At 42.1% G+C, this 26,144-nt stretch overlaps 1 protein-coding gene across 1 annotated transcript; it reads left to right on the top strand.

Moving 5' to 3' along the window:
• On the top strand, positions 1–25,203 carry itga3b (integrin, alpha 3b). The gene is made up of 26 exons (XM_070851276.1): positions 1–350; positions 12,460–12,587; positions 13,848–13,930; positions 14,637–14,886; positions 15,098–15,196; positions 15,474–15,678; positions 16,348–16,541; positions 17,058–17,146; positions 17,247–17,383; positions 17,486–17,572; positions 17,660–17,727; positions 19,045–19,190; positions 19,379–19,525; positions 19,653–19,750; positions 20,215–20,383; positions 20,548–20,622; positions 20,734–20,813; positions 21,011–21,088; positions 21,241–21,343; positions 21,668–21,844; positions 23,122–23,256; positions 23,656–23,769; positions 24,030–24,128; positions 24,231–24,356; positions 24,569–24,731; positions 25,096–25,203. The coding sequence occupies exons 1-25, from the start codon at positions 160–162 to the stop codon at positions 24,677–24,679; spliced, it is 3,189 nt and encodes a 1,062-aa protein (XP_070707377.1). The 5' UTR covers positions 1–159; the 3' UTR covers positions 24,680–24,731; positions 25,096–25,203.
• The last annotated feature ends 941 nt before the right edge of the window (positions 25,204–26,144 follow it).

The following is a 26,144-nucleotide window of genomic DNA, read 5'->3' as shown; positions in this document are numbered from 1 at the left end:
GACACCGACACCTACACTGAGTGTGAGCAGCGACAGACGGCTCTCAATGGGGAGGTCTCTGTAAGGCGCAGCCTACCTGTTGGAGCTCATTGCGGGAGACCGCCTCGCCGGACCCACGCTGATCGTGGATCTGCGGGAAGCCCACTGCACTTGCGAGGGATGAACGGCCCAAACATGTCTCCGGGACTGTTGCTCTGCGCTGTGCTGGCTGTGTACCACGGGACGCAAACCTGCAGTGGATTTAATATAGATGAACGGTTTCCTGTGGTCAAAGAGGGGAAAACCAAAGGGAGCTTCTTTGGATTCTCAGTGGCTCTGCATCAACAGACGGAAGGCTCCAGAAAGTACCTGTGAGTTGTCATCTGTGCATGTCTGACAAAATACTCTTCGCTTCTTTCTCATTCAGAGGTTAAAATACTGTTCGCAATCAAACAGGCTACGCACCTGCCTTAGACCGGGAGGCGTAACGAAAAAACAACCATTTTATCCGCCTCAGAGACGCATAATGCGCTCACTTACTGCGCAAACCCGCGCTGGAGCTTCGGAGTCCACGCTATATATTGCGTTTAAACACCTGACCTGCGTTTATAGACTGCGCTTACTTGTTAAATGCGTCTAATGATTTCGTTCCCTTCGCCTGCACGTAAAGTAGTTCCTCTCATGGCAGCCACCTGTTGAAAGACACCGGAGCGGCTCGCATCTCTGAATGTAGTCAGGCCTACTCTCTGAGACACTTTGTGGAACATCAAGAATGCAGGTGAAAGGGGATTTGATGAAGATCTTGAGGGAGATCTGTGGTCACGTTAAAAAAAAAAAAAAAAAAAAAGAATAAATAAAAATCTGTTATGCATTTCAGTCTATTTTAAAAAGCCTTCTCTGACTGACATGAGGCCAAAACCTTCAATCATCTAGTTATTGCAGATGCAAATCTCCAACCATGTTTCAATCCTGTAGCTCAAAATGCATAAGTGACTGAATAAGACACGCTATAATTCCTGTTACATGCATTTCTCATGCTTTGAGAAGGCCTTGTGGTGAAGGAGCTCATCCAGGTGAGCCACCATCTGGGGAGTTTAACACACAAGCAGAGGTGCCTTTTTAAGCATATGGAAAAAATAGTAATACTATTGTATACTAAGTTATTTCTGACAGTTCATGGGTTCTTATGCTGGTCACTGCTGCCATTATTGGATGCACAGAAAGCTGTGGCATAGCTGCTCCACTTTCTTTCCACCCATCCCGGGGCTATTACATCAAGCACAAGTGGGTTTGTGTTTCGCAATAAAGGTTTTCATTGATGGCGCTTGCAGGTTGTTATTACCGAGACGTGAAGGCTCATGTGGAGCTGGTGAGTGTTTGGGAGGATTTACATAAAAGGACATGTTTTTAGTTTTAGTAATAGTTTATGTTCACGGATAAGAATGTGCGTGACGCACATTTCCTGTCTTCCTGTGTAGTTTCTTTAATAAAAGATCCTCAAACTGTATCATTGTTTAGTGTAAGATTTCCCTCTGCCAATTACAGTGTCGTCCTCATCCTTTCCGCATCCACGATCACACAGCATGCTCATAACTTGCTCTTATCTGTGTCCTTATTCTGCTTTGAAGTGTAATACAGGAAGAAGATTGCAAACCGGGGCCCACTTCCTCTGTGGTGTCACCAGCTGAGTGAGTCTGAATGTAAGCTTTATCAGCCTAATCTCTGTGAAGTGGCGGATTGATGTGCATCACAGAGATTTCCCCACTTCACAGAATGGATAGCACTGTCCAGCTGACACTTGATCGATGTGCCATCTTGCGCCTGTCCCCAGACAGATAGAGTCCCCGTCCACAGGCTGCAACCCAAGAAGGGGTCCACATGGCCGTGGTAATGGGACTGGAGGCCCGTAGGGACGACAGCGCTGTAAAAAGTCTCATCAGTCTGCTGCTAGCTGAGAGGTTTAAACAAATGTGTGCTCAGTTGACCATGATGTGCAAAAGATAAGCTTGTACAAAATACCTAAAACATAGTAAACTCAGCAGGGCCACGGTGAGGTGGGAGTGCAGGTTTAGGGTATGCTCTTTTTCCTTTTTAGTTTGGTCAATATAGGATTAATTTCAGGAAAGATGCTGCACACGAGCTTCTAAATTAACTTTAAAGGAACGGTGGAATACATTTTGGGAAATACACCTTTTCATTGTCTTGCTGAGAGTTCAGAGAGAGCGATATCGAACTTCTCATCAGGTAAAAAAGTAAAGAAACGTATTTCCCAAAACTATTCCTGTAAATTTCTAGAAGCGTAAGACCACGTAAGTGATTTGGATTGTCTGATATGTGGCTGCTGTATTTGCTTGCCTCGTGGTTTGTTTTGCTGTCTTATGTCAGTGACACTCTCGCCCTCGATGTGATAATCAAAGGGAGCGTTAACCAGAAGAAGAATCCATACTTGTTAGTTCATGAGAAAGATGCGTGTCTTCTTAAGAAATGTTTATTGTAATGAGCACCATGTCGACACGTCTCCTTTCTCAGGTGTCCTCTCTAACATCCCATCTGTAATCTGTGCAGCCCTGCAGTACGCAAACCCGGATGTGTACATGCTGTGATTGTGTAAAGACACATCACAATGTGCTGATGGTGTTTCCCACGTTTGACTAGAGCTGGTTTTACTGTCCTGTCTGTTCCCTGTCTGTGTTGTCTGGCTTCTTTTGTGGCCCCAGATCTGTCTCACCGCACCACAGAGCAGTTTGTTACATGTTCCCTCATTATTGGAGCAGCCAAGAGTCTGAATATTTGAAAAATGCAAGAACGAGGCGTATAAACCAGTCCTGACATGTGCAGTGTTTAAAGTGGCCATTTTTTTTTGCCTACGTATGAGTCAAACAGAGTCCGGGATAAAAGTCAAGACAGAGGGTTTCCACTCCCTGTTCTGCAATAAAGTTTTCCCTTAACCTCTTGAGATGCAGGCTATTATCTAATTAGTCTAAATCTAGCTGTGAAAAAAATGTATTTTATATTGATGGGGGTACATGGCCCATTAGTGGACCAACATTGCTTCGTCTTGGGGCTGCACCTGAATAATCTAAGAGCTACCTGAGGCCAATTTGTACGGGGTATTCACCTCCCCACTCCCCCCTTCTCTTTGAATCACCCATTTACGGTCTCAGAGAGATTTTTTTTCCTGAGAGAGCTTTTTTTGTTCTCTGTTATAGCAGGGAGGGGGGGACCGGGCGGTCAGCTGGCCACCTATTGGCTCTTCCAGTCCCCTGACTACATGGTATGCTTGGAATGTATCACCCCTCTCTGCACAGTCACAACCTGCCAGGTTTCAGGTTGAGACAAGACAGGAGTGTGAAGATGTTTCTGGGGACTATCTGGAAACACACACAAACTGTGTAACATCATTCTGTGCAGCCTTCAGCTGGTTGTTTCTGGGAATATCTGTGACTTGAGGAGAAGAATTAAAATCTGTCTCTGACTGGTGAATATTTAGTTGAAAAGCAGAAAAAAAGCGTGAAGCTATTCACAGACTGGTGTTTTTATACTCCAAGGCATTTCCATGTGCAGTATATTATTAATTATTGGTTTTTAATACCTAAGTCTATTGACCTACTGTGGCTTCAGTGAAGTCAGTGCACGTGTAAAACTCAAAAGTTAGATTGTTTTGGTATCATGTAACAGAAACAGGATGACCTCATGTGCTATATGATGTGCTGTAACTAATGTAAATGATGCAGGTGGGTATGTCTAACTTGGCTGTCTTCCAACATTCCCCCTCATAGAAATGCTTGTGGTCTTTGTGTCAGACGTTGGCCCATCAGAGCGCTATTGTCACGCCACACAGAAACACTTTCAGATAGCAGTCTGGTGTTCATACATCGATGACAAGAGAGCCAGCTGGAAGTGGATCTGTCCCTCTTTAAAGAAGCACTGCAAGTTTCATTTGACAGACATTTGATCTATTTATTTGCTGTCATGAAATCTGAAAGAATTGTCCAAATGTGCTATTTCATACAGATGTACTGTAGTTAGAGCTGCTTAAAAAGCATAATGCTGGAAGAACAGTGAGCTACATGAAATGCTTCCCTGGTCACATCGTAGCAATAAGGATGACGCTCATACAGTTTATTTTTGTAATGGTGTATTGTATGGATATTTATGTTTTACCACTTTCAGATGAAGCGCTAGGTTGTTGTTTTTTATTCATGGTTCTTTTTATTGGGAACTTTTGCTATTGAGAAGTAATATAAATAGGTTTTGGGTTGCCAGGTTGTAAAAGCTCAGTCGATTGGTCAGACCATTTGACCACTTACTTCTGAAAAAAATGACAATATGGACCAAAATCCATTTAATCCACTTGTTAATGCTTTTGACTTCAGACTTGATCTTTAAGAAGCCTTTAAAGACAAAATAACATTTTTTAACTGCAGAACTGATGGAAAAAGAATCAGAAAGAGAGAAACCCATGAGTGTGTGCTTTTGATTCTTGGCAACACAAAATTTGTACTAATGGTTTGTAGCTGATTAATGAAGTGCTGGTAAATGTTTTATGAACCATTACTAAATTCATCAGTTGCAGCTTGTGAACCTTAAAGCTTATAGATAAAAGTGGTACTCAACAAAAATCCCATGAAATCAAAAACAAGCTGAAAAAGTGTGGCAAAGAGCAAACAGAGAGACAATTCAGAGTGTGTTTTGAAACCAGTGTGTCTGTAGCTTAGAAGTTGGATTGGAAGTTATACAAAGTTCTAAGTCTAATTTACTGGATCCCAAGCTGAGCCACCACAACCGCACAAGACCTCACTGAAGTTAAGTTTGTCCATGGTGACTGGCTCTAATCTGTATGCTGTTTATTGGCTGTATCCAATCAGTTGGTAATGGCATGAGTTGCATTTTGTGCAGCAGCAGAATGAATGACGGCTTCTAATAACACGTTGAAATGGATCCCAGCGGGACCCCGTGCCTCCTGCTAATCTCCACAGAGGAGATTCTCTATGGTGAGGCTTTCATTGGAAATACCTGCAGTGAAGACTGTTTCTATCTTAACAAAAGTGTAAGAGATCCCCCTTTTCTCCCCTGGTCGTACAAATGCCCTCAAACAGCATGGAAAAGAAGCTGGTATAGCTGGGCCTCTGTGCTAATGAGCGCTACCTGGAGCTAGAAAAACTATATGCTTCAATGCCTTTCCCTCTTCATGCCATTTTTCATTGCTGAAAGTGAAATGCTCCTAAAGTATTGGTTTACACTTGGTATGTGTATGTGGAAGTCAGTATTTGCTGTGACCTGTCTCTCCTTAACAATTCAAAATGTATTGACGACATGTTATAAGATGCCTCTTATCATATTTGTTGTTAAATGTAAATCACTAAGAGTAGATGTAAGACAAATGTCTGCTCCAGTGGTTTTTCTTGGAAGTCTTTCAAGCCGCTGCAGGTAAAAACAGATGTGTCATGCACACACCTGCACTGCTTTTATATAAGCGGAGTAATATCTGAGTGAAAACTTGGCACTGCGCAGGCACGCTAACAGTGGTGCTGTCTGCTCCATTCTAGCTGTGAGGCAGTCCACCTGTAATCCCTTCTCCACACACACACACACACACACACACACCTCATACCTCACACAACCCCTCTCTCCCTCCTTTACATCCAGCTGGGGTCAAAGTGTTAATGGAAACCCTGTTACTGATACTGTGAGTCTCTTGTGGATTCTGCTATGGCAGCATGATGTGAGTGTGTGGGATAGATGTGTGCTGCTGTGTGATGTCGGGTCACTGAGAAACATGTGCCCAGGCCCAGTCCAGCTGTGTGAGTCTGCGTGCTTGGATGCATACATTTGTGTTGTGTATTTCTCCCTGTCAGTTTGGTAGATAGCATGTTTGTGTGCGTGTGTTAGTCATGTATAGCAGAGCTGTGCTGTTTGCATCTGTACACAGTGGGGGGAGGCAGTCTGACATCACTCATCATCGACAGCAGACACTGGGTGAGCATAGTTAGCAGACCAAGTTATAGGCGTAGGCCAAAATAACATTGGTGCTGCTGGAAAAGGTTTAATTAGTTGCTGATGAAAAGTGAGTTTGTTTATTATCAAGGGATGACCCGCCATGTTTGATTTGTCACACTGGCTCCAAATGAGTTTGCTTTCTTGTTACTGTTTCACTAATGGCAGATGTTGGTCTTCAAACAGGATGTTTGTCCAGCTGAGATACCCTGCCACCCTGTGTGTGTCTGTGAAGACCACGGGTGCAGACTGATATTTTATTTTATTTAACTCTGTCTAATTGCTCCATGCTATTCCCTCTTTTGATCAAAGGTAATGTTTGTGTGACTAAATCATCATTTATAACAGTGAAGCTGACATTTCATTTTTATGCATGCTCTGTCTCCTTCTGCTGTTTAAAATCTCTAGTCATCACCATCGGCAGCCACACTGTGAGAGACTTACAAGGCCGAGGATTTGACAGAGATGAGAGGGCAAGGCAAGAAAAGCTCTCTCGCTCTTCACTCAGTCAGTGAGCTCAGAGAAATGTGACGCTTTAAGGCTTTTAGAAACAAAAACAAAAAAGATGGAAATGGAGCAGTATTCTGACTATGGACTGCTGGCTTTGTGAAATTACTCTTGAAGCACAGCTGGCTGCAGTGGTGTGCACGTTGTTTGCTAGGTGTGCCCACTGTTTAGCACTAACTTCCTTTCACTGAGTGCATGTTTACTCTGTTAATAATTCCCCTATTTGACCGTTATCTTGAAGGATTCGTCTTAATATAAGAGGTATACTGTAGTCAAGTCCCTGTTGTAGGACTGTGGATTTTGAATGTAGCCCATTTAGTGTGCTGCTGTTTGTTAAGGTTAAGTTTTTGTGGTTGAATGACAGTTCAGTTATTGTTTCTTTACTTTACTTTACTTTTATGCATCATGTAATCATTCTGTCCATTTCAGTTCCAAATTCATTATATTGAGCAAACTGTTACTAGTTATACAAGTTCTTGTTTCACACTGATGAAGAGTTGGAATTGAAAAGTCCTGAGATGCACAGTTTCTGGGAGAGCAGGTCTGTGTGACCAACACTTTACTGCTTACAGCAGGTTGATCCATTGCTGTTTGTCCAGAGAAGACTCATCTGTTTGCCATGTTCTGTACATGCAGACACATCATCGGTTTGTTAACCACAAGGTGTGCTGTGGGTGTGCTACTGGACTGTGATCAGTCCGATAGCAATGTGCGTGCCCCCCCCCGCTGCTCGGTGAGAGTGTTTCCTGAAAGTGTAATTGTGCTATTGTCGGCCTAATACAGTGAAACGACACTGGCTGCTGAGCAGTAATAGGAATAAAAGACACACACATAGACTGACCCCTTATAGCCAGCGCAGTAACAGCGGACCACACTGTAACACACCAAGTCCATCATATCAGCCTTCCTCTCATCCGACGGTGAAGTCATTATATCCTTACAAGAGCATAAAGGATCTCAGCCTTGCTCTGGTCTTGTCCTCAAGCTTAATTCAATCTGAAAATTGAGTCGCTCCATTCAATATTATCTCCATTTATCTGCTTAGTGGGTCTAAGTGGCAATGTTTCCCTGGAATCAATATGAGTTGTCTGTAGTACTATAGCTTTATACCATCCTGAAAAGTACTGAGGATGCAGCATAGGTGAGTGTGTGTGGTGTTTGTGTATCTGTGAGTGTTTGTTAAAAGATTTGGGATTAAGGGTGAGGATTTATAGCATTTTGTGTGCCTGTTCCTTGCCTGTACTTGTTTGGTAATTTGGGGACCAGCTATCACAGTATATCGATGCAATTCAGTGGTGCACTGCAACGTTGGTGGTGACCGTGTGTGATGCTTTTTTTCACTCAGTAACTAACACAGAGTTTATCAAAATCACACAAAGCTCTTTTGTTCATGTTTTGCGTGTTTGTTTCACTTTTAGTCTTCAGCAAGCAGGCTCACGTCAAGTTACTTAGGAAAAACCCACTTTTTTATCCTATTATGGCAGCGATGCCAGAAACCTGAAGTAAAGGCTAATGTCTGTTCACCAACACAACACAACAACTCACACATATGGCCTTTCAGCTGAGGACCACCCTGTACAGCCACCTAAAGACAGCAGGTATGTGCTTCATGTGCTATTGTGAACATGGACTCCAGGTCAACGGCTAACCTGAACTAAATCCTGCTGTGTTCTTGTTCTCTTGTGTGCAAACTGATTGTTGTAGATGGAGACATCATCGGCACGATTCCCTAAAACCTTTGCCTCCTCTTCAAATCACTGAGCCTCCTCAATGCTGTTCATTTTCACCAATCCTCCCTTTGTACCGTCATTCAATAGTTACACCTGCATGTGTCTACTTGTCTCCAATGGGTCTGACAACAGTAGCCTCACGCATCACATTGTCAACTGCAGAAGAGTAAGATTTGTGGCTGCGCTGCATCATCTGTGGAACAGCTGGTTCATATAACTGTGTTGAATGCTGTTTTAAGAATCTTTTTTAAAGCGTGTATTTATTGCATATCTTTAAAAATGCTTCTTAAAAGAATTGCATGTCTAATTGTGAGAAAACATGCCCTGAGGTGCTCTAACATAAAGCCAAAGATTTCTTTCTTTTCCTTTGCTCTGAGGCCCACAGCCACACCCTATGACAAACAGGTTGCCCTAAGCCTTATCTGGACAGGTGATCCATCACTTGCGTAAAGCAGACACACTCAAAGCTATAATACTCGCCTCAATACTCTGAAAAAACACACCTAAATACACACTGTCCACAGAGGCCTAGAAGCCGAAAGTTCCCTCTTCGCCCTCGGTCACCCACTTTGACATTTAAGGTAAGGGCCAGCAGGGTGAGGAGTTGTGTGCCAGTTACAGACATATCACGTGTCTCATCACACTCCTGTTCACACTGGGCTCAGATGAAGATGAATGTTCTCTAAATGAGACATTTTGCTCTCCTGTAAACACGAATGACTGGCTCTGCACAATGTCTCTTCTTGTTAGTGTTGCAAAAGCGTATGAGATTGAGAGAAAATGTCATTCAAAAGGATTTAGTCATCTTGAATTGTGGCTTGAAACATCAGTGGCTTGATTTTAATTAACTTCCAGAGAAATACATGTGTTGCTCTGAGTGTCTTGCAGACAGATGTCTGTTTACCAAACTGTCAAAACCTCACAGTGTTTTCTCTTTTTTTCCTCCTGTGAGACAAGGAGCGATCACCCTTTTTCCTAGCCAGTCAGCTCTCCTCCTCCTTCTTCTGTGACTCCCTCGCTTTTTCAATACCTCCTCCCCCTCCTCTGTTTTATTGGTGCTGTCAGGAGCTTTGGTGGGCAGCCCTGATAAAGATAACTAGATAAGTTGACCTGTTTGTTTAACTTACCACCCCTGATATGAATATACAGCAGTTCATCCAACTGCCTTCGTCTGAGAGTTTCTTGCTCCAGATATCAAGAATGCAGCCGTGCTCACCTTGGCTGGGTGTGTTTGCTGCAGTAAATGTTTGGTTTAGCCAACCCATCTGATCACTTGTCAGGCAGAGGGGGCGAATTTCAACATGTCCTCAGAGGAGGAATGCAGCTGCCGATTGCCCCCCTTCTCTTCTCTACCCTTCCCTTCCCTGGACCCTTGACAGCCTGTTTATGAAAAGGTGATGAGCAGGGAGGGAGATAGGAGGAAAGCACACATTGTTGCAGTTGGAGCAGGAGTGGATATGAGGTGTGTTGTCATGGCTGAGTCAACTCTTGGTAGCTGAAGTTTTGATGATTTCTATATATGAGTTGAGACAACCTAAAAGATCCTTTAAATCCCCACACGTAAAGTGCCAGACGTGAGATCATTCATTTGAAGAGAGAGGTTTTCATCTGATAACCGTGATATGAAGGACTGGATAGTATTAAAGGATTTGTCTACCTGCCTGACAATTATTAATGATCCTATGTAAAGTGAAATTTAACCATTTAGCCAGTTAGCTTAGCTTAGCACAACGATCAGAAAAAGGGGGAAACCGCCAAAGTGGGTCTGTTCAAAGGTCACAAAATCCACCTACCAGCACCTCTAAAACTCTTTACTCACCATGATATATCTGTTTAGAAAGTATACAATTTGAGCAAATAAGCCTATTTCCTACAATGCCAAAACATTTTTTTTTAAATTAAAGTGTTACTTTCATCAATTGCAACATTATAAACCTGCTTTTAAAGGCTTGTCTGACCTGATGGCATCAATCAGCAGTGTCTAATTTCCACAACAAACACAGGTGACCCACGTGGCGCTGATGCGACAATAAGACAACAGAGAATATGCTGCATGAGTTTGCTGCAACAAGCTGCCAGCCAAGGTTACCCAAGCCTTCCTAAAGCATGTGGGATTAGCCCTGGACTCTGTGCCCCAGTTCTTCATAATGTTTTTCTGTGTGAGCAAAGTTCACACTACCTGGCCTCTAAGTGTTTTATAACAGTCTTGCCATTTCTAGACGCTTTGGCTTGGTTTTCCCACAAGAAAGGCTGACCTTGTAGGTGAGTGTTTAGAGACACTGTGTGCTGATTTAATGACTATGGATGTAGCAGAAAGCACATACCTACTTCCTCGTGTTCTTTTCTGTAGTGTGGGAGCACACACACACACACACACACACGCATACTGTAAATTACAGAATGGGCTTCCACACCCACAGTGGGACTCTGTGACCCTGATTCTCCACATATGTGTCAGCCCCACTAACTACTACAAACCTCTGTGGAATCTCAGATGCTGTCTACATTACTGAATGATTACCTGAACCAAGGCCTCTTCCTGTCAGTCCACTGGAAACCGCTGGCCCTCTGAGGCCATCTTGACTATTCCTGGTTGTCATCACTGTGGCAAGATAATTGATTCATTATTTCAATGCCCATCTGGTAGCAGAAAGATGAGATAATTATACCTTTCTATTTCAAATGACAGCTGGAGGATGTCTGTTTTTCATGCATCAGTGGAAAATATTCAGTGTAAAGGCAGAGGAGGCAATGTGGTCACTTTCATATAGTTCTGGCCCAAATCGCTTTTCAACTAGCTTGCGATGAAACTAGATAAGAGTAAAATTAATGCCACAGCTCCTGAAGTCGGATTAGAAATGCTGTCATTTCACAGATGGTCAAGTTTCAAATTTGTAATGTGGTAATACAATCTGAGATCAGCAGCAGAAACAAATTCACATGACTGACTTCATGCAAAGACAAACTTTTTGAGTCTGTTCATGTTCAGGTGACACATCAAAGAGAAAATATTTTTGTCTGGGCTCTTGAGATGTTCTCATGATTAGAAACCAAATCCTTATGGGGGCATTTTGTCTTGGTAAGAGTTTGTATAGATACAGAAAATTGTGGTGGAGTTCAAGAGCCTTGTGCCCAGTTTCAATGTGAGCTAGCAAGGCTCTATAAGAACAATATTTTGCAAAGTGTATGAAATATTTTTTCATGTTAGATATCCATGTTTAGACATCAAGTAGTTTAGTATGCCTCAGTGTCCTGGCATGTTTCCCCTCTGGCAGCACCGTGATCCTCAAGTTGGAGCAATGAATAGTTGACTCATGAAAGAGATTTTGATTTGAAGGCACAATGACCTCACTGTAAAGGTGTATTTCTAAGTCTACAGCCATTATCTGTATTTATTCTTACGTATCAGTGCGTGTAAGGGAGGTAGCTGCCCCACAGTTAATATGCCCACAAGCTTGACTAACACCTTGACTCACCATTTTCTACTTTCCACCATTCACCACTCCCAGTAACATGTCCGGGCTCCAACCAGCGGTGCATGAACACTTTCCGAAAGTTCAAATGAAAAGAAGCTTAAATTCTACACTTTGACCTCACCACGATATGCTTTTATTTCCCACGTAGTAAAGCAGGCCATGTGTCACACACACTGTACACAAGATTGTCGGCACCTTCTGCCTACAAAGTGGAGCTGATAAATCTTGTGCTGACAGTAAATAGTGTGTCCCAGCACGGAGACTTGAAGAGGAAGTAATCCCTCTACTTCAAAGTCCCGTGGTGTGTTAAAAGGTGCTGATGTAGGGAGTGCCTGGGTGAGTGGACAGAAAGATCACCAAGAAGCTCATTTGTCTATGTGTGTGTGTGTGTGTGTGTGTGTGTGTGTGTGTGTGTGTGTGTGTGTGTGCGTGTGTGTGTGTTGTGCCCAGACTTGTCACAGGTCTCATGATCTGACTGCTCAACTCTTTCCACTTTTAATTCACAGGTCAAGTGTGTGTGTTAGTAGAACCAAATATATACCGAGTGGCTAAAGTATTGCCTTTAATGATACATATACTTTATTGGGGCAAATTATTCTACTGAGGATGATAATGAGCACTACATCTTAAACCTGCAGGATACCTTTTCTGATTATCTGTGAAATCATCCATGGTGCTGCTCCTGTCTCTATGTTGTATTGTCTACTATCATGATAATGCTCTGATATAATCTAACAATCTTACTCTGTCGTCTCTGTGTCTGTGTCCAGGCTTCTTGCAGGAGCACCCAAAGAGAAGGCCGAATCTCTACAAAATGTCAATGAAACAGGTGCTGTCTACTCGTGTCCCATTACAACAGACACCACTGACTGCTCCAGAATGAACCTGGTCACCACAAGTAAGAATGATGCAGAGCTCTCAGAAGTCATACAACCTTTTTTGGTACTTAACAGCCACAGTGCTCAAACTACAAATGTTAACCTCATGGAGCAACTAAAGCAGAAGTCACAGGGTCGTTATGATTTATCTTCTGGGCACCATGAATGTCTGTACTGAGTTTTAATAGCAAACTGTCCTGCAGCTGTCGAGATCATGAAGTCTGGTGGATGGACTGAAAAACCAAAAGATGAGGCTCCGGCTCCTAGAGCCACTCCACCAGTGTGAAATTGATATCCTATCCAGAAGTCAAATTCCAAAAACCCACATTAAAATCCTACATTTCTCATAATTCACCCAACAGCATATTTTTTGTTGGACCCTCTGAATAAAATTGGCTCATAAATTATCTCGTCACAGGTGCCTCGGTAGCTCACCTGACATAAACTGAGTCCTGACTCCGCACAGCAGCAGCCTGGATTTGAGTCCAAATTTAGTCCCCAAGCCCACACACAGGTATCTCTGATGACATCATCAGGAGTTGCTTTTCCAGACTTGCCGAAGTGTCTTAAGAGCCACAGAAGACATCATACATGGGTTTTTACAGGCTGGGCTGTACTCCCCATAACAAGTAAACTAACATTCATGTGTTAAATTGCTGGAGTTTCCCTTTAACGCATATTGCTTGCCTTAGACGATTTCCTTAAGTGCTCCCTAAATAATAACCTGCAAAAGATAATCAGCTAGCTTTGTCTTTAGTCACTAAAGATGGAGTGTGTCAAACAATCTCAGAGCCTAATCCCCTGCATGTTCCATAGCATTCACAATCCTCTGCTGCACCGACGCGATGAGCTCCAGGATACGAAAACAGTGGAAGCGCATCCTTACTTAATTGAAGGTTATTAACTGATAGACTTACCGCTCTGCTACCTGGAGCTGAACAGGCCCCCCAGACACTAAAAGTAAGAACCATAATGAAAGGATTACTCATCACTTTTGATGTTGAGGTTGGGGTGACACAACTGCATTTTTGTGGTTGTTATATGTCAGGGCATGATCCACGCTGAATGAAACTTTACTGTTTGGGTTGGTTTTCCTGTGACTATTAGCTTATGTACTGGTTTGTTTGGTTGTGAAATAACAGTAGAAACCTGGATTTGACATTTTAAATAAAACATTTCAATAATTTGAATATTAAGCTCTATTTTCTACACTATATTTCCATGTTGCTAGCAACCCTTTAAACCCTTTATTGTAATTCACACATCTGACTCACCCACAGCAAGCCCATCTGAGATGGTGGAGGGAATGTGGCTGGGTGTGACCGTGGCCAGTCAGAGAGGCCAGCCGGCGGGACGCGTGCTGGTGAGATGACATCCTGTTTGACTTATTAGTCAGCGTCACAGGTGGCAGGTTATGTCTACGTAACATTCACTGTAGCGCTGAGGGGAATGAGGGTGACATAAAACCCTTTGTATTGTAAGATTTAGTGTTACAGACGACACAGTACGCTTGTCGCAATATTTACTGCCGCATTTGGCAAAAAGATATTACACTCAACACTCACACACCCATGACAGAAAGACGTGTGCAGTAATACTGAAATCACTATCTAAGATATTATATTTTTCCAGAGGGAATTTTTTCCCCATTTAATATGATCTAAAGAGGAAATAAGTTTCTTTTTTAAATAAAATATGATGTTTTAATTATGTCTGTATATGTTTGGTATGTTTCTATATCCCTATCTATTTATATATATAAGATCATTTTGCTTGGATCTTGTTTTGAGTTGAGTTGTTTTCTAAAGAAAAATATCTATAAAAACAACAAAAAGACAGCTATATCATATTACTGCCCACGGGGGACATTAGGTTGTTTTTTTTTTGTACAAATGCAAAAAAGAATCTTCCCCATTAGTCATTGCTTATTGTTAGGACACACTTTGCAACAGAAATCAAGACATTCTTTTTTTTTTAAATTAGCTCTGGTTTAATCTAGGTATGAGATTTGACTCAGTGAAATTATACAGTCCAACATCCTAGCATACACTCTCTCCTCTGGTGTGCAGGCATGCGGGCATCGCTATGTGAAGATCATCCAAGGAGGCACGGAGGAGCAGCGGCGTATGATAGGAAAGTGCTATGTCAGGAGTAACGACCTGACCTATGACTCCAACGATGACTGGCAGAGTTACAGTTATGAGGTCTGCAACCCCAACTTTGCCAAGGAGCTGGAGGGGATGTGCAGCATGGGTATCTCGGGCGGCATGACAGACACCGACGTCTACCTCGGCGCTACAGGGAGCTACGTGTGGCAAGGTGGCTGCTGAGGGATTAATGCCAAAAAGAGTGTGTTTTGTTAGTTAAAGTTGAAGTAATGGGATGGTTTCACAGACATGGATTAAACCCTGTGCAAGTCTGCTAAATTCTAGTGTTAGTCCAACACTGGGATTATTCTCTGTTTGGGAAACCTGGCCATTGTGCATGAAGTTGGCATAACATTGTTGTCTAATTCTTCTTTGTTTTAAAGGAAATGTTCATGTAATCTGGCGAGATCCGGATCCAGACAATGCCTGGGACTCAATAGGCAAAGACTTTGGTCAGCAGACAAAACGAAACAGTTATATGGGTAAATATACAGTATGTTTTTGCATCAGGAAACAAAAGCAGTTAATGCTTTTAAAGCTTTTTAACCCTCTCGCAGTCACATGGACATCTAGCTGTCAGTTTGAATTGCAAAAGAACCAGAAAAAACAGGATGATGTTTTTTTTATAGATGGTTTTCAGTTCAGAATAGACTCATCACATTCGGTTTTATCCGTGGTATTCAGAAAGGCCCGAGTTGCCTTTATGATGGTAAGATAACAGTTTTAAAGTGAAGCTGTACTGCTTTTTTTCTTCCGCAGGTTATTCAGTTATTGAAGAGAGGAAGCTGCTCAGCCATGACAGTTACACAGTGGTGACAGGGTCTCCGAGGGACGAGTCCAAGGGCTCTGTGACGTTTGGGACACAGACTGACAAAAGCATCGAGACGGCGCTCATCATCCTCGGGGAACAAGTGGGCTCGTACTTTGGGAACAGCTTGGCTGCCACTGACCTCAACAATGACAAGTGTGTCTCTGCACACCACACTGAAAACAAATCTCAAGCCTTTTCTTTCTTGTATAGTATATTTAGAATTTAAAGCCCCACGAAACCCCCCCCCACACACACACAATGCTGCTTGAGGATAAGGATTAAGTTTAAAAGCATAATGTCCATGATGTCTTTGGTTTTAGAAAAACCCTAACTTGTAAGTAATTTTTAATTAATATCTAAACAGTGTCCTCCAAATGAATAAATTAATATTTCCCATCCTTAATTGCATGGGACCAAATCAATTGTAGTGGCCCGCTGAGCTGCTTATAATTCTAAATCCACACATGAAAAGAAGAACAGAAGTGTTGTGCTTGCGTTTGCCGTGGATTTTAGTGGATTTTCTGTAACTGTATCTTGTGCTTTTGAGCTGCTGCTCATGCTCGAACGCTCTGTAGCTATGATCTGCCCTGTTGTGCAGAGAATGCATGACACTGATGTATGTATGAGCTGAGATGAGAGAAGAAAACCTGTCAGACATCTCCCTTAATGCATGAGTGAAACATTGTTTTGTTTGTAGGATTTTAAAGATTATTTACATTTGAGAGGTCAGTGATCAGGGACATTTCCTCCTCTGGTATGTCTGTATGTACATATATTTGCATATTTAAGTATATTTATGGATATTTCCTTTGCCTTTTACAGCTGGAATGACCTGATTGTGGGAGCCCCATTTTACTTTGACCGTATGAAGGATCAGGGAGGAGCTGTGTACATCTTTATGAATGAAAATGGATCTTTCCAAAAGACTGCCACCATGGTGCTGAAGGGTCCACCAGGCTCTGCATTCGGCTTTGCAGTGGCTGCCATTGGTGATGTCAACCAAGACGGATTCCATGGTATGACTATGAACGCAACATTTGTTTTACGCTGACAGGGGACAGAACAGTTAGTACCACACATTTCAAAAGTGAAAAAATGTTAAATAATTGGACCCAAACTGCAGGTTCATTGATTAAAAACAACTACAACATCATGTACAATGTAAAATGGTAATGCTGGTTAATGAAGTGTTTCCATTATTTTGTCTACCCCTGTGTTTAACACTCTAAATTCAAAGTTGGTGCAGTAACTGTGAAAGGCATCATGATGGGAGGAAGTATTGGGTTCCCCTGTAAGGCTTTGTGTGATTGTTTTTTATGCTTTGTTGCCAAGATATTATCTGTATGTATTTCCGACTATTTAAAGGCTGTGCAAAGCTGCTACCTCCAGTAATTTACTAATGAGTAAATACATGTGCTATGGCCACCTAGAGGACTCATATATTCCATGCAGAAACCTGCCTCAGCGTCTTTCTAGCAGCCTGCCTTTGCATGTTTCTGTTCGATATGTCACTCCCCTGTTAATGTGTGCAGACCTTGCAGTGGGAGCTCCTTTCCATGACACAGGAAAGGTCTACATATGGATGGGAAGCAAAAAGGGAATCGCACAGGAGCCCAGTCAGGTAACACCAGACTTTGAGCCATGAATTCACTTCAGATATAATGTAGAAGGACCCAGGTTTATTGTGTTGGTCTCCTGTGTGTCGTTGCTGCCCTCTATAGGTTATTGAGGGGAAGTCAGTGGGGAGCAGAGGATTCCAGACCTTCGGCTACTCCATCAGTGGAGGGATGGACATGGATGACAACAGCTACCCTGACATCTTAGTGGGCTCTCTGGATGACCGCTTGGCCCTTCTCAGGTAGGAACAAGAGACAGGCTAAACAGAAACATGGCATTGTTTTTTGTTTTCATGGTGACAGTTGGATACAGTTATACCTCTTTTTTTTGGTTTTGTTTTCAGGGCTCGACCAGTCATCCACTTAACTAAGAACTTCACTGTCGAGCCAAAGATTGTGGACCATAATCAGTGTCCTGGAAACATGCCGTGGTGAGATGTCTCCTCCGAATTTAAATTCTGAAAATGGCTTGTTCGATTCTTCCTGCAAATAGATTAATTTTTCTTTTTGTTTAACAGCATTACAGCCACTCTGTGTATGTCTTTCACTCTGAGCAATGGCAACAAAGACTTCAAGAGAAATATCAGTAAGCAGTCTTCCTTTGCTTCAATTACTGATTTTTTTTTAACCCTGGAGAACCCAAGAACCCTTTTCTTCTTTGGAAAATTATGAACTATGCATTAAATGACTGCTATAAGTTCACTGAACACCAACATATCCATTTTTTCAATTTTAACCCTTTATTCCCTAATTTAGGATTAGGGCCAAATTTGACCCATTGGGCTTTAGGTGTATCATTTCAAAGAATCACAATAACAAACACTGTCAATGCAAACTATTTTAAACTTAGGAAAATAATCAGTTAACCACACAGCTACATTTAACAATGTTTTTTTTGCTTTATTTTTTGCATGTTAGAACTGGATTTCAAATGTACAAACACACTTTGGCCAATGGAAACAAGAACACAAGGCCAAAAAACTAACACCATGGCTCTTTGCTTATCAAAAAATCTGTTCTGCTAGAGAGAGGAGCTCACACTAGACATTGTGGTAGTCTTTGAAACAATTTCTTTTTTTGTTGATGCAGAGAGGAACTGCACATTTTTCACAGTGCATTTCAGTTTTGAGGTCCTTGCACACAGCACATCGACGGCGATTTACTTATTATATATATTTATATATAAAATCAGTAATAAGTTATTATATTATTATAGTTATTATAAGTATTAGTCTCTGGCCCTGTACTACCGAGGTAACTTAGTAAAATATATTATACAAATGAATTTATTTCAAGGCTTTAGCCAAATACAGGACTGTCACCAGTCTCCATCTACAAAGTCACTCAAAGAACCAAAGGGTCATTTTTGACCCGACATTTTTTAACCCATACACCCAGAGGGTCATTTTTGGCCCATCGTTTTTTGAACTAGCTCAGAGTTGCTAATTTATCCAAAAAGAATATAAAACTTACTTCTAGGCATTCTGCAAGCTAATACTAAATAGATTAACAAAAAATACACAATTTTACCAACCACTGGTTTGCTGAGAAGACGATTTTGTTTGGGAAGGTTTCCAGCTCAACGAAACAGCATGTGGTCAGTCATCTTGTCACTACCACTCTGGCTCATGTCAGTTCAATATTCATCCACTAAGTGTCTCTATGCAGAGGTCAGAAGTGGCACTCTGGGTTTTTGAAGATAAATTTGACAATTTTTTTTTATGTTTGTTCATTTTGGGTAGCAGCAATTAACAGTGGCCAAATTTGACCCCGTGGGTTCTCCAGGGTTAAATGACAAACCATGAATTCTTCATATTGTCTATAACTGCTGTGTCATTTACAAACCACATAAACTTACTCGCTGTGATCTATAAAATACTGTGTGTGTTTCTACCTTGTAAAGCGGTAAAGTACACTGTGGAGGCCGACATGGAGAGGAGAAGAACCTCTCGTGTTCGTTTTCTGGACAATAAGGATGACGCAATTACCGGCCTCCTAAAGCTGTCATCTTCCAAATCCAAGTGTCATTCTCTGAAACTGTTTGTAGTGGTAAGGTCTCAATGCAAATACATCATTGTGTGTGTGTGGGGGGGTGTATTAACTGATATGTGTGTTCATGCATTTGGAACTATGGGTTTTATTTCCTGCTGTGGACATTTAAATTGTTTTATTTTAGAGGGCGTTGAATTGTCATGTGCTTATTAAGACTGATATAAGATTCCTGGATGATTCTACAGGCGCCTGTGAGGGACAAACTGGAGCCGGTGGTCTTCTCCGCCAGCATGTCCCTACATGAACAAAAACCTAAATCTGGACGTTCCCTGCAGAACCTGGACTCCTTCCCAATTCTCAGCCAGGAGCAGAAACTCTCTCAAAGAGCTGAGGTATGGAGCGGTGTGCGCAGTGCATTCATAGGTCACAATTTAAATAACTCTTGACAGTGAAGCACATGCATGTGTGATAGTCCCAGTGTAAGGTATGATATCATCTTATTTATTCCATTTCCTGCAGATTAACTTCCAGAAGGCGTGTGGCTCAGACAACAAATGCAGCAGTAACCTGCAGATGACAGCCCAGTTTGTTGACAAGGGGGAAAAGCCCTACCCCTGGTGAATTGAATGTTATTAAAGCTACGAAAGAAACCATTTTAAATGACTGTCACACATTGTGAATAGTTTGATATAAGCAGCTAAGGTAAACAATGATGGCAGTGATGGCAGTAATTACAGCATAAAGACTGGGAAGAGCGATATAAGGTGTTATATCTTGTTAATTTAACCTGTATAATTACCTTTGGACAGAGTCAGGCTAGCTGTTTCCCTCTGTTTCCAGTCTTTATACTAAGCTAAACCATCTCTGGGCTGTTGCTTAATATTTAGCATACAGACATGAGAGTGGTGTTGCGAGGCTTATTTACTGAAACCAATGCAAATCATTTTTTATTGTTAGCTGTTACTGATACATGTGTACAGTAGCAGGCAATGCCTGGCTATAAATAAGATCATAAATATATTCACCAAAAATAATCATTGAAAAGAAATTAATAAAAAATACATGTTGTCCATGTGTGCAGGCAGGGCAAGGCCCAGGTGCTTCAGTTCCACAGCACTATGAAGATAATAAGGCTGATGGTGGAGGTGACCAACTTTCCTGCTCAGGGGAGGCTGGCTGAAGACGCCCACCAGGCCATGCTCAACGTCACCATCCCCGACGCGCTGAGATACTCAGGCGTCAGGCCGTTGGTATGTCCACTGGGGGGCAGCAGGCGACTGACAAAATATCCATTCTTCAGTTATTCCTCATGTTTGTCATCAATATGTAAAAGTAGCTTCACTTCAATTCTCTCTTTTGCACATGCATCTTCAGTCACTTCACTTTGCTAAATTTACACTGGCTTTGTGTTCAGGACCATGATGTACAATGCACTTTGGACCACACAGTGATTTGTGAGCTGGGAAATCCACTTAAAGGCAATGAAAAGGTAAGTCTGGATCATTGATTTTCCGTCATTGATTTTCCTCTCACAGATTTGGACTATTTTCCTCTGCTTTGATGGGTTTGACACTTCTCATTCTTGTGTTTTCATTATCAGGTGTCATTTTCCCTCAAGTTTGAGACATCAGGGATCAATCTGTACACACAAGAGATTGTGTCCCAGCTTCTTGTGTCCACGTAAGCGCTTAACACTGACCCATTATTGTCTTTATCTATATCTAAAGCTTGGGTCCCAGTTTTGATTTCCTCATAGTATTTTTAAATGTAGTACAAAATTGAAGGTTGCATTGTAATTGTCGGTGGTTATCATGCCTCAAACATAATGACTCAATTGTACACTGGCACACAGTGTGGTAACACTGTGGTTTCCTCAGTCTTAGTGAGCAGAGTGACCTGAAGCCTTTGCCTGTGGCCCTGCTGATTGAAAACACCATCCTTCCCTCCTTCTCCATGTGAGTCCTTACAACGCATGACCTGCTGTATATACAGCAAAGAGCACAGAAATGCCATGGAGACTGAAGCGCTGAATGTCACTTCCCATTATCTTCCACATCAGCTTTTACTTGTGGAATGTACAATTATTTCTAACTATCACCCTGTCCAGAGCGAACTTGGTGGTGCAAACGCAATTCGGTGGGGAGGTGATGGGCGAGTCAGCCATGGTCAACAGCAGTGACGTGGGCAGTCTGGTGGAGTTCACCTTCAATGTGAGTCACCCCCACCACTCAGACTATATTAGACCTCCAGGGTTGTATATTGCATCTACAATATGTGTGCTACTCACCCACATTTCCTTCATCCCCGCCCTGTCTTTGAGGCCAAAAGTTTTAGACCTCAGAAGTTTAATATTGCGTGGGGAAGGAATTGTTATGTGAGCTTTGGTTTGTGGTGTGAGCATGGCCAGGGGTGGATGCTATTTAGGAGTCACACAAAGTCACAGTCAAGCCCTGACTGCTATTTCACACCATACTGTTATTTCATGCCATCTGTTTGAATTCTACTTTAATGCTGCTGACACTTTTTACCATCAGGTGAACATGAGAGGACAGCCCCTGGGGGACATGGGGACCCTGGCTGTGGAGTTCGAGTGGCCCTATGAGGTAGCCAACGGCAAGTGGCTGCTGTACCTGACGAAGATTGTAGTTAAAGGGGATTCAGAGATGGAATGCAACCCTCCTGGAGAAGTTGTCAACCTGCTTAACCTAACTGTAAGGCTCTTTTTAGGCTTTGGTTAAAAACCACAATATGCTCCTTTCCCTCAAGGTGATTAAAGTGTATTTAATTGCCGTCATTTCCTCACCTGGTCAAGTTTAAACAGGCTGAGGTAACCTGTAAACATGAAACAGTAATGACAATGCAGATTGTAAACTGCACACATTGAAATGTGTTCATAATCAGCTGGGTTTCTATCTTATCTTCCCTATCTCTCTGTACTGTCAATTTCCCAAAACTTTTTTTATATTATAGTTTTTTCCTGCCCACACCCATGACTTGTGTAAGTAACCAAATGTCTCACTACTGAAATGCCACAAACATGGTTAAATATAAACAGAGAGGTGCCGTCTTTAATGAAAGGCCTAGAACAAAAAATAAGAGCAAGACCAACCTACAGCCATGTTAGTAGCTTTGTGAGGCTGTACTGAGGCACAGCAGCACTTTGAGCTAAATGCTAAAGCTAACATGCTTACATGGTGATATTTAGCAGGTATACTGTTTACCACGTTCAGTGGTTAGTTTGTCAAGAAACCCTTAAAAAAAACGGAGGCCTTTAACACTGCAGTCAGGGGCACTTGGGTTTGTTCAGGACAATCCTGGGTGTCCTGAGTCCCAACAAATATCTGTAAAGCACTAAAATGTCCTGGTTTTCATCATTCTCTGCCAAATTATCCTATTTTTGACCACAATTAGACTAAATATTTTAACATTATACTTGTTTTCAGCATTTATGTGGACGTTTAGCATGTTCTGTCCCACTCCTAGATTTACTCACTGTTTAATTTTGTTGATTTTAGCGTTCAGATATCTTTACGTAATGTTCCTTAACAGTGCACTTTCTGACATTAAGCAGGACTAACCTTACATAAACCTAGCTGCCAGTGAGTGTTTTATACTGTTTACAGGCTTCTTACATGGGCTATAATTCATCTGGACGTGAGTGTGAACTCAAGCAGTCTGAGCAGTATGAATAGTAGAACAGTGGTGTGAAAATGGTCTCAAAGCCAAACCACAGACGTTCAGAAATAATTTTTGGAAAAAAAAACATCTGTGTCGCCATAGACAAACCTCACAGAGCCCCAAATAGAAAATCTTAATGTGTGCGGCCTACATATAGACAGTGGAAATGACAATGCTATTTTGAGAAGAATTTGGTAATGTCTTTATCAAAACCAGTAATTACCACAAGCCCTCTGATGTCATGTCTCTGTCTCCTCTGCTTCCTTCTCTCATCTTCTCATCTTTCCACTCCCCCTCTCTTGTCCTCCAGTTGTCAGAGAAGGAACGAAAGCGAACTAAACGACAGATCATGGTGGATGATGTGGATGATGCGACCCAGCCACAAATTATTGAGCCTCAGGCAGCCATCACACTGCTCAATACTCACAAAGAGACCTACCTGTTGGTAAGAAACTGACGTGCCTTATCAAGTGCTCTCATGAACAGTCATTTGAAGTATATATCACTTATATTTCACCATCACAGTGAATCTCCACGTTTCACCAGATGTTACCAGATGAGCTATCACAAGTGATCAATAGTGATAAATAAGAACTTTTCACTCCAAAGACAATTGTATTTTCATGCAGAACGTTACTGAATGCTGGAGTAAATCTGGCAATCAAGTTTAGGGCTCCTGGACTTTACAATGAACACAGGCCTTAATAATAGATAATCTCTAAACTGTCAAATCCTCATTGAGATTGTGTACATCCTGAAAGGAAATCCTGCAAAATCTAAATGATTCGATTGTGTGTGTTTGTTCATTGGTGTGACAGTTTTTCTTTCTCATCTTGTGTTGAAGGAATGCTCCAAGGGATCAGCACGATGCGTGACATTTACCTGTCCACTGCTCAACATGACGGATTCAGCCAAGATTTATGTCCGGTCCCGTTTATGGAACAGCACAATGCTAGAGGTCAGCTCACCATCTACAGCCCGCACACACACACACAGATACACTATTATAAACCTTGTATTGGCCAACTATTCTATTAACCTTCCCTGTGCTTTTTTCAAGTATTGTTGCCATTTTAAAGTCTTAAAGTAAATATATCTATTATGTTATACACATGTTTTTCTAAGGTCCTTGGGAAGAGTATATCTGGAGTTGGGGCTTCTACAACCTTATGACTTCTTTTTGAAAATGTGCTGATGCCCGCATGTGTGTCCCTGCAGGACTATTCCAACGCTCTGAGAGTTACGGTCAGAGGCCACGCCACACTGAAGCTCATTACAGACAAACCAACCCTCAGGATGGACAGTCAGACCACCAAGGTGCGTGATGATGATGATGATGATGACGACAAAGATGATGATGACAGCAAAGATGATGATGATGATGATGATGATTTGACATGACTCTTACCTTTCTTGTAGTTCACAGTAGAAATAGAACCAGTGGAGGGGGTGGAGACACCCTATGAGCTCCCGCTATGGATCATCATCTCTGCAGCAGTGGCTGGAATTCTGCTACTGGGAATAATCATTCTTATACTGTGGAAGGTGAGACTACCAATCATTACTGCACCGATTACACTGCAGAAAGCTGAATAGCTCTGAGTCTCCTCAGGTGTGCTTTTTCACATTCACACCAACGATCTCAGGATTGTATGATAGCTGTGGACCCATTCATCTGACTGATCTATAACCTCCATATTGATCTTCATTAGTCTAATCTTTGACTTACCCCTCCTCCATGCACCCACCACCCCCAGTGTGGCTTCTTCCAGAGGGCCAGCAGAAGGGAGATGTATGAGGCCAAGGCCCAGAAGGCTGAGATGAAGATCCAGCCCTCTGAGACAGAGAGGCTGACTGAGGACTACTGAGGCCCCCATGGCCCCCCCCCCCCCCAACAGCACACACCAGTGGGGCTTTTGGGTAACAACACCCCTACAAATAGATTTCCCTTGGGTACTATTAATTCAGCACTAAGCTTGGGGTGTGATTCCACTTGCTTGCCACTTATCTTTCTCTTTCTCTTTTTTGTCCACTATTTGTATCGACCTAATGTTGCTTCTCCTTCCTTTTCAGGCTGATACTGTGCATTGAGCTGCTGATTACTTTATATCAAGTTTGTCTTATCCGTCTTCTGCATCTTACTCATGGTTCATGTTTTACCTAACTTTTTCCTCAGCCTGTGAATCCTAAACCTCCTTCTCAACCTGCCATTAATCCCAGCTCTCCTGCTGTTCAGGTGTATCCTCTTTAATGTCACCTCTCTCTCTCTCTCTCTCCCCGCTAGCTTGGATTCTTCAAGCGAGCCATCTACTACCGGATAATGCCAAAGCACCAGGGGGTGAAAATTCGCAAGGCTGAGCGCTATCAGTTCAATCTGGGATTTCAGCCTGAGGAGCCACAGAAAAAGTATTGGATCACCAACTGGACAGAGATGCAGCATTACTACTACTGAGGCCTTTCCTGTGGACCCACTCGTCGTCACGCTGGTTTGACACGGGCCAAACAAAGAATACTGGGCTCAGTTGAGCCACATAGACAGTGCATGGACCAACTGTGGATAGAGCATCACATTTTTTTTTTTTAACTTCAGTAGATTTCAAGTTTTTCAGTGCAATATACATTTTGTTTCAGAGATTGTAATTTGTAAGTATTTTTGATGAATGCAGTGTTGTACATTGGAATCTGGGTTGCATTCAAGAGTAAATTGTAAAATTTTGATTATATTGCAGGTTTGCGCATATGTTTTCATTTCTTTTTTTTCTTTCTGGATCCTCTACATTTGCCGATCATTCATCATGTTTATTTCCAACGTGTCTGTTTTCCTCTCTAATCAGAGGAATGAGTCTATTGATTTTCTCTGTGATTGTGTACATCGTTCCTGGTTTGTCCCCAGGCTTCACTTTGTGGTCAGTGGTTGTAGAATATGTGAAAGCTTTTAAACCTACATCAGTCATTTTAGAGATCAAACTCTCCGTAGAATATGCTACTCAGCATACACTCTTTTATCCATGCTTTCTGTGAATGTCCATTTCAGTGTTTGGCAAGCATTACATAGGCTGCTATGTCAAATGCAGTTGTGGTTGTGGAACTGTCCTCATATGCAAAAGGTGACTTTGTATTTTTTAACAGAAAAATTATTTCCCTGATTTCAGGGAATAAATGGCTCTTATTGTTGAATAATATATTTTTTAGCCAGCTGGACATGTTGTTATCACCCACATTATATTCAGAGTCATGAAAGCACCCTTGTCACAAGTTGAAAAGCAGTTGCTTCTTGTCTGTATGTAGAATTAGCCAACATGTGTTGATGAGATAATGGGAGCACACTTGATT

The sequence above is a fragment of the Pempheris klunzingeri genome, chromosome 20 (assembly GCF_042242105.1).
Source record: "Pempheris klunzingeri isolate RE-2024b chromosome 20, fPemKlu1.hap1, whole genome shotgun sequence".
Lineage (NCBI taxonomy): Eukaryota > Metazoa > Chordata > Actinopteri > Acropomatiformes > Pempheridae > Pempheris > Pempheris klunzingeri.
The sequence above is the reverse complement of the archived record's forward strand: the minus strand, read 5'-3'. Positions and strand labels throughout refer to the sequence as shown.

Coding starts and splice junctions, on each gene's coding strand:
- itga3b (XM_070851276.1), top strand. CDS start 160: ATGAACGGCCCAAACATGTCTCCGGGACTGTTGCTCTGCGCTGTGCTG. Junction 16,542..17,057: donor CAACCAAGACGGATTCCATG/GTATGACTATGA, acceptor TAATGTGTGCAG/ACCTTGCAGTGGGAGCTCCT. Junction 19,191..19,378: donor CTCTGAAACTGTTTGTAGTG/GTAAGGTCTCAA, acceptor ATGATTCTACAG/GCGCCTGTGAGGGACAAACT.